General features: G+C 43.5%; 1 protein-coding gene across 4 annotated transcripts in view; it reads left to right on the top strand.

Moving 5' to 3' along the window:
- The window catches only part of myo3a (myosin IIIA), a 279,588-nt gene that overhangs the window by 150,667 nt on the left and 116,770 nt on the right, over positions 1–12,151 (top strand). For all 4 annotated transcript variants that reach the window (XM_029116287.2, XM_029116285.2, XM_029116286.2 and 1 more), the window contains 2 exons: positions 2,128–2,226; positions 2,351–2,465. In XM_029116287.2, the coding sequence (XP_028972120.2) occupies positions 2,128–2,226; positions 2,351–2,465 (214 nt within the window). The remainder of the gene's footprint in view (positions 1–2,127; positions 2,227–2,350; positions 2,466–12,151) is intronic.

Below are 12,151 nucleotides of genomic sequence, written 5' to 3'. Positions count from 1 at the left end.
TTAAACAACAAAGGACCCTATATTTAACCCTGGGGAACTACTTTGTGAAGTCTTATAACATTTGATTCAAACCCATTTGTAACAATGGCCTGGGTTCTATCAGTAAGTGAGTTAACCCTTCAAATTACAGCATGTTCCTTACAGGGTAATTCCCATGTAACTACGAAGTAACAAGAATGTAGGTATCTGGTAAGAATGGGTAGGAATGTATGAACAATCTCGTTGTTATGTGTTGTTACTAGGAATTAAGCACCTTTAATGTACTTCTCAAATTATAGTGTAGTTCCCACATAACTAAGAAGTAACATGAATATAAGTAAGTTGTAGGAATAAATGGTTATTTAGGAACGATTTAGGTGTTACGTGTATGTATATGAACGAAGAACATTAATACTCCATAACTATAGGTTGTTGAAACCTAGGGAATCATGAGACGGAGGGGAGGCAAGAGAAGGGAAGGTTCGATGCATGTTCGATGAGGTGGGTTTTGAGGACCTGTTGGAATGATGGCAGGGTGTTTGCTTGACGGATATGGTTGGGGGAGGGCATTCCAGACTTGGGGTGCAGCAGCTGAAAAGGCCATGGGTTTGGAGCCTGGTCCTGGTGGTTTTAAGAGTGGTTGTGTCCGCAGACCTGAGGCATCGGGTAGGGGTGTGGCGGACAAGGAGTTTGGAGATGTAGGGAGGGGCCAGGTTTGTTAGTGACTTTGCAGGTGGTGAGTAGTATTTTGAAGTGAATCCTATATTTGACTGGGAGTCAGGGGACGTTGTGGAGAACAGCTGTGATGTGATCTAGGTGACGTGTGGAGGGGAGCATGCGAGCAGCAGAGTTCTGGACGTATTGAAGTTTATTGAGCATTTTCTTGGGTAGAGGATGCAATTGCAGTAGTCAAGTCTGGAAGTTATGAGGGCATGGATGTGTGTTTCGGCAGAGGTAGAGGACAGGGAGGGCCAAATGCAGGCAATATTCTTGAGGTGGAAGAATCAGGTTCTAGTCCAGGCTTTTTTTGTATCGAGGTGACAGCACCTAGCTTGTGGGCAGGGGGAAGAGGCCAGTGGACAAGGAGGAGTTGATTAAATTGGTGATGATAGGGGAGTGTGTGGGGAAGTAGGCCTTGACTTGAAAGGAGGGGATGGGATCAAGGGCACAGGTTGAGCACTTCATGCTGGTGACTATGGGGGATAGTTCAATTTCAGTGATTTCACTGAGGGATGAAAATGAGTGGCTTGGAAGTAGTGGGGGGCTGGTTTGAGGGCCAGGGAGGGTGGTGGAAGAGGATTATTGTGTGTTGAGTCGATTTTGGTTTGGAAAAAGGATAGAAATGAATTGCATTTGCTGGAGGTGAAGGAGTTAGAGATGGTGTCCATGGGTTTGAAGAGTTGGTTGATGGTGGAGGAAAGGGTTTTGGAGTTGTTACGGCCAGATTGGATGATGGGGGAGTAGTGAGAGGAGCGTGCATTGTTCAGTGTCTTTGTATTCTTGTAGAAGTTTGTAAGCATCCAAGTGCACAGCATCCAAGTGCACTGGTTCTTTTGGAGAGTTGGCCCCTGGCTTTGAGGTGGTGAAGTTACTCGGTGTACCAAGGGGCAGAGTGTGTGAAGGAGACCAGTTTGGTTTTTATGGGAGCCATCTCATCAAGGCAGAAGGAGAGTGTGCCATTGTAGGTGTTGACCAGGTCAATTGGGGAGATGTTTCGAGTTGTGAGTCAGAGATATTGTCAGCCAAGATTGAGGAGAGAGAGGAGGGGTTGATGGACTTGGAGTTCCGGAAATGTATTGTGCGTTTCTGTTTGACAAGGGGCTCTATGTCCAGGGTGATAGCCAGTTGGTTGGTTGAAAGTCATCAAGGCCAATAATATCACCACCCTTATGTAGTGTAAGTTCATGGGTGGTTCCATACATTTGGAATAACTTGAGAAATCAAAGTTAGACAGAAATATCCCTCAGAGCTCCAGAAATAACTAGCAGATCAGGGTCAAGTTTGTCAGCCTCTGTTGCTTTCTTTCATCAGTAGCGTCTGATATATCATGAGTGAACCAAGGTAAGCATAGCTAATAGACTTACAGTAAGTACATATCAAATCTCAAACATGTAATGACATTGTCCTGTCCTGTGATTCTGCTCTCAGAGGGGAAAAGAACTTTCACATTTTCTACTATATCTACGCTGGTCTTGCTGAGAGGAAGAAACTGGCCCATTACAAGCTATCTGACAGCAAACCCCCCAAGTACGTACCACAATGAACCACTCTTAACCTTACAATAACCTTACAACCTTACTATACTTATTCACTGCCCTATCGCCTCCTGTTATTACCTTATTTGTGGTTTAATTGTTTTCTTCTGTCCCAGGTATCTACTCAACGAGCACATTAGATTGGGCCCTGACATAGTGAACAACACTTTCTACAAAGAACAGTATGATGTGGTGGAACAATGTTTCAAAGTCATCGGCTTTACCCTGGAGGTACAGTACAATGGAATAATTAGTCATTACTGAAACAAATAACATTTTTCCTAGGTCTTTCTTAAAACACTTTACTAGTGGTCTCTTCATGGGATAGAATGTTTTTGCCATTTTATGATCACAATTTATGATCTTGGTTTTGCTTGCAGTATATACACTCACCTAAAGGATTATTAGGAACACCATACTAATATTGTGTTTGACCCCCTTTCGCCTTCAGAACTGCCTTCATTCTACGTGGCATTGATTCAGCAAGTGTTGGCCCATATTGATAGGATAGCATCTTGCAGTTGTTGGAGATTTGTGGGATGCCCATCCAGGGCACGAAGCTCCCGTTCCACCACATTCCAAAGATGCTCTATTGGGTTGAGATCTGGTGACTGTGGGGGCCATTTCAGTACAGTGAACTCATTGTCATGTTCAAGAAACCAATTTGAAATGATTCAAGCTTTGTGACATGGTGCATTATCCTGCTGGAAGTAGCCATCAGAGGATGGGTACATGGTGGTCATAAAGGGATGGACATGGTCAGAAACAATGCTCAGGTAGGCCGTGGCATTTAAATGATGCCCAATTGGCACTAAGGGGCCTAAAGTTTGCCAAGAAACATCCCCCACACCATTACACCACTACTACCAGCCTGCACAGTGGTAACAAGGCATGATGGATCCATGTTCTCATTCTGTTTACGCCAAATTCTGACTCTACCATCTGAATGTCTCAACAGAAATCGAGACTCATCAGACCAGGCAACATTCTTCCAGTCATCAACTGTACAATTTTGGTGAGCTCGTGCAAATTGTAGCCTCTTTTTATTATTTGTAGTGGAGATGAGTGGTACCCGGTGGGGTCTTCTGCTGTTGTAGCCCATCCGCCTCAAGGTTGTGCGTGTTGTGGCTTCACAAATGCTTTGCTGCATACCTCGGTTGTAACGAGTGGTTATTTCAGTCAAAGTTGCTCTTCTATCAGCTTGAATCAGTCGGCCCATTCTCCTCTGACTTCTAGCATCAACAAGGCATTTTCGCCCACAGGACTGCCGCATAATGGATTGTTTTTCCCTTTTCACATCATTCTTTGTAAACCCTAGAAATGGTTGTGCGTGAAAATCCCAGTAACTGAGCAGATTGTGAAATACTCAGAACGGCCCGTCTGGCACCAACAACCATGCCACGCTCACAATTGCTTAAATCACCTTTCTTTCCCATTCTGACATTCAGTTTGGAGTTCAGGAGATTTTCTTGACCAGGAACACTCCCCTAAATGCATTGAAGCAACTGCCATGTGATTGGTTGATTAGATAATTGCATTAATGAGAAATTGAGAAAGTGTTCCTAATAATCCTTTAGGTGAGTGTATATACACACCGATCAGCCATAACATTATGACCTATGACAGGTGAAGTGAATAAGACTGATAATCTCGTTATCATGGCACCTGTCTGTGGGTGAGATACAGTGGGGAGAACAAGTATTTGATACACTGCCGATTTTGCAGGTTTTCCAACTTACAAAGCATGCAGAAGTCTGTAATTTTTATCATAGGTGCTCTTCAACTGTGAGTGACGGAATCTAAATCCAGAAAATCACATTGTATGATTTTTAAGTAATTAATTTGCATTTTATTGCATGACATATGTATTTGATACATCGGAAAAGCAGAACTTAATATTTGGTACAGAAACCTTTGTTTGCAATTACAGAGATCATACGTTTCCTGTAGTTCTTGGGGCTGTGTGTTTTGGGTCGTTGTCATGCTGGAAGACCCAGCCTCGACCCATCTTCAATGCTTTTACTGAGGGAAGGAGGTGGTTGGCTAAGATCTTGTGATACATGGGCCCATCCATCCTCCCCTTAATACGGTGCAGTCGTCCTGTCCCCTTTGCAGAAAAGCATCCCCAAAGAATTATGTTTCCACCTCCATGCTTCACGGTTGAGATGATGTTCTTGGGGTTGTACTCATCCTTCTTCTTCTTCCAAACACGGCGAGTGGAGTTTAGACCAAAAAGCTCTTTTTGTCTCATCAGACCACATGGCCTTCTCCCATTCCTCCTATGGATCATCCAAATGGTCATTGGCAAACTTCAGACGGGCCTGGACATGCGCTAGCTTGAGCAGGGGGACCTTGCGTGCGCTGCAGGATTTTAATCCATGACGGCATAGTGTGTTACTAATGGTTTCTTTGAGACTGTGGTCCCAGCTCTCTTCAGATGTTAGATTTTTGTTTTAGATTCCATCTCTCACAGTTGAGGTGTACCTATGAGAAAAATGACAGACCTCTACATGCTTAGTAAGTAAGAAAACCTGCATAATTGGCAGTGTATCAAATACTTGTTCTCCCCGCTGTATATGCGGGGTCATGTAATGGATTGATCTCACCAGTAGATGTGTCCTGTCCTGACCCCTCTGACCGTCAAAACCCCTCCACTTGGTATTTCTCATTTCTACGTGTTCCTCTTGGATTATTCACTGTAAATCCACCGGAATTAGAATTACTTTGTCCATCTTCTCTTGTGTCCTTGTCAGGACAATCGCAAAACCAATGTTCAATCCAAACCACAACAATGGCAACCTTTGTCATAGTTGTAGTGATTTGCACAACGTCGTCCTCTTGCTCTACCACATCCTCGGCCTCTTTGTTTGTAGCCGCTGTAAAAACATAGTTGGGCCATGTGATGGCAATTACTAAAGTCCAAACTATTTATGAAAATGGTAGGTAAGACAGAGGAAAACTCAAATGCACAATAAACAGTTTTATTCTTGCAAGGAGAGAATACACAGGTTACAAAGTAACAATGGATAATCTCTAAATCAGTATAGGAAATGCATCAGTATATAAGGAGGGAAAAAGGGTTGTGGTAAGATGCTGCCCCTCTGTCCCATGTCAACCAAACACACCCTTTGTTCTATCACATGTCCTGGGCTTGACACAAGGGACATGGTGTCTTCCCTTATGTGGTTAACTTTCTTAACCCGTAAGGGGGAATTAAAGCATCTGAGCAACCTACTGATAGGTAGATGATTAACCCTAAAATTACTCGTGGCCAATCAAGAATGCCCCCTAGGACAAAACCCAGATCCCCTCTCCCACACTCCTCTATGCATTTAAACATTGGGACTCAGTCCTTTACTCAGAATATATTTTATCAGGTTACAGAAATTTCCCTAACAGCCATCTTTAGTTTTGTTTCACGTTTCCCTTTATCGTATTTTTTCTTATCTTCTTGGTCCTCGCAGACTTTTTCTGCGTGCTTGATATACGGCCAAACGATTTCCATGCAGCCCTCGTCCAAGGTCACACAGTGCTCCTTTACATGTTTCTGTAAATTTGGGAACAGACCCGCAAACAGTTTTTCAGGTCGTCAGCCGGCCATGGGCGGTAGGTGAAAATAGTTCAGGGCGCGTAGTCTTAATCTCCTGCAACCGGATTTGCAACTTCTACCATCGGGAACCGACCTACAGGCTGCACAAACGATGTAACGCTCCTGATTCTCCCAGCAATTGGGGACGTCGCACCAAGGTCAGCCGCGAGCGAAGGATAAATCTTCAGAGCAGGAGGGGGACTATCTTGAGACAGCTTCGGCGGCATTGCTGCCCGTGGTTCAGGAACCGCTGCAGACTTTCGCACAGCAGTATAAGAGGGAGGTCGGCCAGACGGAGGGCAGTCCAGGTTCACATCCACTCTAGTAGGAGAAGCCAGAGCACATTGATCAGTACTTCCTACACTACTCTGCCTAAATCTTTTATCAGTCTCTTCTTTCCACATACCATAAGCTTTTCAATCTACTTTCCGTTTCCCCTTCTGTATTTTATAAATGTTCCCCTCCTCGTATTCCTCCAACTTCTCTTTCAACCAACTGTCTTTGGCTAAAGCTGCCATTTTTCAGAAATCCCAAAAACCCCCAGAGATACAATTGTTCACGTCCAAACACCATACTTTCATTATCTCTGCTGGCCCAACGTAACTACGAGGGACGTTCAATGGTTTACTGCCGCACTTATCCATGTTCAGAAAACCTAGTAAAAATGGTATGTGGCGAAAAGCAAGATCTATTTTAGTCCAAATAATGTGCCCTAACACATAAAGTGGGGCAAAAAAGTATTTAGTCAGCCACCAATTTTGCAAGTTCTCCCACTTAAAAAGATGAGAGAGGCCTGTAATTTTCATCATAGGTACACTTCAACTATGAGAGACAAAATGAGAATTTTTTTGTCACAGAAGATCACATTGTAGGATTTTTAATGAATTTATTGGTAAATTCTTCGGTAAAAGAAGTATTTGGTCACCTAAAAACAAGCAAGATTTCTGACTCTCACAGACTTCTTCTTTAAGAGGCTCCTCTGTCCTCCACTCATTACCTGTATGAATGGCACCTGTTTGAACTTGTTATCAGTATAAAAGACACCTGTCCACAACCTCAAACAGTCACACTCCAAACTCCACTATGGCCAAGACCAAAGAGCTGTCAAAGGACACCAGAAACAGAATTGTAGACCTGCACCAGGCTGGGAAGACTGAATCTGCAATAGGTAAGCAGCTTGGTGTGAAGAAATCAACTATGGGAGCAATTATAAGAAAATGGAAGACATACAAGACCACTGATAATCTCCCTCGATCCGGGGCTCCACGCAAGATCTCAACCCGTAGTGTCAAAATTATCACCAGAACCACACGGGGGGACCTAGTGAATGACCTGCAGAGAGCTGGGACCAAAGTAACAAAGGCTACCATCAGTAACACACTACGCCGCCAGGGACTCAAATCCTGCAGTGCCAGATGTGTCCCCCTGCTTAAGCCAGTACATGTCCAGGCCCGTCTGAGGTTTGCTAGAAAGCATTTGGATGGTCCAGAAGAGGATTGGGAGAATGTGATATGGTCAGATGAAACCAAAATAGAACTTTTTGGTAAAAACCCAACTCGTCATGTTTGGAGGAGAAAGAATGCTGAGTTGCATCCAAAGAAAACCATATCTACTGTGAAGCATGGGGGCTGTTCTTTGGGGCTGTTTTTCTGCAAAGGGACCAAGACGACTGATCACTGTAAAGGAAAGAATGAATGGGGACATGTATCATGAGATTTTGAGTGAAAACCTCCTTCCATCAGCAAGGGCATTGAAGATGAAACATGGCTGGGTCTTTCAGCATGACAATACCTCCAAAATTAAATTTTCTCAAGAAACCTGTACTGATCAGGCACGAGTCACAGCTCGTGCCTGATGGAAATGGGTGGGGGGTAAGAATCTGATCCATCCTGTTGTATATCTTCCTCTATCCTGTCCAAAAACCCCATTGATCTGCATCGGCCCCCATACTGCTGAAGATTTACATTTACCTCGACACCTCATACTTCCTTTCCTACAACACAATCAATATTCCTTTTCTCATCTAAATATGGGGGCTCAGTCGTTCAATCAGTAAGAACACATCAATTAAAGAAATGTCCATAACACCCTACAAATGTAAAAAATGACATTTCCTCAACACAGTTAAATCCTTTAGTATTTACTTTTCATTTTGATGATGTACAAGGTAAAATAGAGGACATTATCGACTAGTTTGCGACAATCAAAAGATATGCGCATGAACAGTCTATGTAGGCCTAAAGCACGGTTGCTTGATAAACACGATACATTTCAAAGAATGAATAACACATAAGCTACAGCCTATTTGTAAAAATAAAATGTATAAAGTTGATAAACTTAGTTTTACCCAAATCGTGCCATCTCTTACAGACTCCTATCTCACAGTGGCATTTGGGGTCGGCGTTGGTTCATTTCTGTTTTTTTGGGAGGACACTCAGGCATTGGTGGTGGCGGTTCAATATCTGAATCAGATGAAAACCTGGCATCTATTTCAGATCTTCCATCTGATTCCATCTCATCTAAATCTTGCAGCATCTGCAATGCTGTCAGGGCGTCGAATCGTCAGGTTTGGTTTGCCATTGTGAACTAAACACTGTATATTGTGTCTGATTTGTGTCTGACTTGCTCACCGAGTTCAGATTATAGACACTTTCTACCCTCATCATCACACTTCAGTCACATGCATAGGTGTGTCTGGGTTGATGAGCGGGTTTTCGCCCATTCATCCATTGACATTATTGCTATTCCCTTGCTATTCATTAGATTCAATTAGACTAGGTTCCCGAGGTAGGCATGTACGTGTAACAACTGAAAAAGAATGTAAACAACATGCATGCAATTTCTTAATCTTCAGTGAAATAAGCAGAGAAAATTCAGAGAGAGGCGATTGGATGTATGTGTGATTTAGTTTCTCTTTTTCTCCTAAAATAAGAACAGTAAATTGTAATATCTTTCTTGAATCAGTGAGTTGTGTCTGCTAAAAAACATCCTTGGTATTTCGTTTAGTGAATACTTTTTTAGGATAATACATTTGTAGATTTACATTTGATGAATTAGCCTACCCAATAAGCTGAATCTCCTATTGAAAAACGGTAATGTGTGATAAGTACCCTATATCGTTTGTATTATGTTTCAATAATAGCCTAATAGCCTAAATAGCCATTTGTAAGTTCATTCAAATTCAACCACAGTCTGAATATCCTTCTGGGAGTATTGCGCATTCATCCACTGATGTCAGGCATTCAGTGAGGGGTGATTAGTGCCTGGGCACCATTTGGGTACCAACGCTAAGTGGCATGGGCTTTTGGCAGATTTAGTAGGAAAACAGGGTAAAAAGAAACAACAGGTAAATCGTCTCTAAATCATTGTCTGTTTGTCAGTTTAGAATTACGACAACAGAACAATGTAGTCATGGAAGGAGGAGGGTGTAGCTTTCAAAATGGCAGTTTTATTTAATTACAAACTCAAACACCAATTGGCGTAAGTATTTGGTGGTTCTAGTGTTAAGAAGCTACAGTGCATCTTCAAAGCATGTGAACTCTACAGGAATGGTAATTATTTTGGGAAGAAATCCTTATATAGACCCCAATTCGTAAAAAAGACTTTCCAAATAACGGACACAAACAAAAACATATGATATGATTTCATTTCTGCAAAAATGTGAGCCCCTTTATTCAATGGCTTGGAGTAGATGTCTCCTATAGCCACTGATGTTTTTATTCTTTAGCATTTTTCTTTATTTTCTTTTTCTTTGTAAAGCACATTAAATTGCTTCTATGTACATTCCGGACTTTGACTTAGGCTCAGCTTTTACTCAGGGACTGATTACCTGACGTTCTGTTCAAGAATTCATGGTTCCATTGATAATAATAATAATAATACATTTATATAGCGCTTTTCAATGACCCAAAGACGCTTTACAAAAACAAGCAAAACAAAGAACACTGAGAAATAAAATATACAACAACAAAGGGGCTATGGGAAGGCTTGTTTAAACAGAAATGGCTTAAGGCGGAGGCGGAAGGTGTTAAGAGAGTCAGAGTCAAGGATGGATTGTGGCAGTGAGTTCCAGAGCCGGGGAGCAACCCTGGAGAATGCCCTGTCACCACAGCTCCGTAGCTTGGATCTGGGGATGATGAGGTGGCCTGCTGTACAAGAGCGGAGTGAGGGTGAAGGTTGATAGTGTTGAAGAAGGTCCGAGAGGTAGGGGGGAGCAAGTTTGTGGAGGGCTTTGTAAGTCAGGAGGAGTATTTTGTATTCAATGCGCTGTTTGACAGGGAGCCAGTGAAGCTCACAGAGGATGGGGGTGATGTGCTGCCAGGACTTTGAATGAGTAAGAAGCCTAGCAGCAGAGTTTTGAACCATTTGGAGCTTATGGAGGTATGAGGAGTTGATGCCGGGCAAGAGGGAGTTACAATAGTCAAGACGGGAGGAGATGAATGCATGAATCAGAGTTTCAGCTGCAGGTAGGGGGAGGGAGGATTTGAGTTTTGCAATGTTACGAAGATGAAAGAAAGATGATTTGACAGTCTGTTTAATGTGTTGCTCGAAACATAGGGTGGAGTCAAGGATGACCCCAAGGTTGCGAGCACAGGGGGAAGGAGAAACTACAGTGTTGTCAATGGTGAGAGAGAATGTGCCAGTTTTACTAAGGGTGGATTTGGTGCCAATGAGAAGAAGTTCTGTTTTTTCACTGTTGAGTTTGAGGAAGTTGTGATGCATCCATATTTTTATTTCAGAGAGACATGATTCAATATGGGCCAGAGGTGGGTTGTGTGTCATCAGCGTAGCAGTGGAAATTAAGGTTGAAGTGGCGGAGGATCTGACCAAGGGGGAGGATGTAAATGATGAAGAGTAAGGGACCCAGAACAGAGCCATGGGGGACCCCCTGCGTGACTGTAGATATTTCAGATTTTTGGTGACTGAGGGAGATGTAATGGGTTCGATTTGTGAGGTAGGTTTGCAGCCAGGAGAGTGCGGTTCCCTCAACACCCAGACCCCTGAGCCTGGTGAGGAGGATCTGGTGGCTCACGGTGTCAAATGCGGCACTCAGATCCAGGAGAATCAGGATGTTGAGGGAACCAGCATCAGCAAAGATGAGGAGGTCATTGACAACTTTGAGTAATGCAGTCTCTGTGCTGTGGAGTGGGCGGAAACCAGACTGGAGGGGTTCAAACAGGTCATTGTGAAGCAGGTGTTGTTGGAGTTGAGAGGCAACCGTCCTTTCCAGGGTTTTGGCAAGGAAGGGGAGGTTGGATATCGGGCGGAAATTGTTCAGGATGGTGGTATCTAGTCCAGACTTCTTTAAGATGGGAGTGACAGCAGCAGTTTTATAGATGGACGGGACAGTGCCATGGGTGAGGGATAGGTTAATGATGCGTGTGATGTAGGGACAGAGTGCAGGCAGGCAGGCTTTAATGAGAGAGGCTGGAATGGGATCAAGGGAACAGGAAGTTTATTTGGACGAGAGTATAATTTTGGTGATATAGTCAGAGTCAATGGGGGAGAATGTATGAAGGTGAGTGCGAAGGACAGGCGGTGGACAGAGTGAGTAATCAGCAGTTGGAGAAAGGGAACAGGGAGACTGACCTAACAGTGATGCATTGATTTTTGTGATTTTGTCTTTGAAGAATGAAAGGAAAGTGTTGGCAGGGAGAGTATGTGAGGTATGGTTGTTATGGTGAGGCTGAAGTAGCTTGTTGACTGTTGAGAATAAGGTATGTGAGTTCATATTAGAGCTACTGATAATGTTGCAGAAGTAGGAGGACCGAGCAGTACTGAGGGCATCTCTGTATGTAGAGAAGTGATGTTTGTATGCTTCGGTGTGAATAGTGAGCCCCGTTGATCTAGCCAGGCGTTCCAGGCGTCTGCCAACCTGCTTCAGAGAACGGAGCTCAGGAGTAAACCAGGGAGATGAGGTGGTGAATGAAACATGCTTAGCTCTAAGTGGTGCCAGAGTGTTAAGGGAGGAAGAGAGAGCGCTGTTGAACTGATTTGCCAGATCATCAGGGTTGTTGGGAGCATGTTCCAGGGGTAGTGCAGAGCAAATGGCAGTGGAGAGATGGAGAGGGTCGACAGCTTTGATATTACGGAAGGAGATTGGACGCTTATCAGTGTTGTGGGGTATTTTGGAGGAGAAAGAAAAATGTAAAATCTTGTGATCAGACAGGGGGAAAACAGAAGGGGAAATATCTGCGAGGTTAAGGCCAACAGAGCAGACAAGGTCGAGTGTGTGGCCCTTAATGTGAGTGGGGAAATGGACGTGCTGGGTGATATTAAAACAGTCCAATACAGCAATAAAATCAGAGGCAAGTTTGGAGTTTGGTGT

Source organism: Esox lucius, chromosome 21 (genome assembly GCF_011004845.1).
Source record: "Esox lucius isolate fEsoLuc1 chromosome 21, fEsoLuc1.pri, whole genome shotgun sequence".
Lineage (NCBI taxonomy): Eukaryota > Metazoa > Chordata > Actinopteri > Esociformes > Esocidae > Esox > Esox lucius.
The sequence above is the reverse complement of the archived record's forward strand: the minus strand, read 5'-3'. Positions and strand labels throughout refer to the sequence as shown.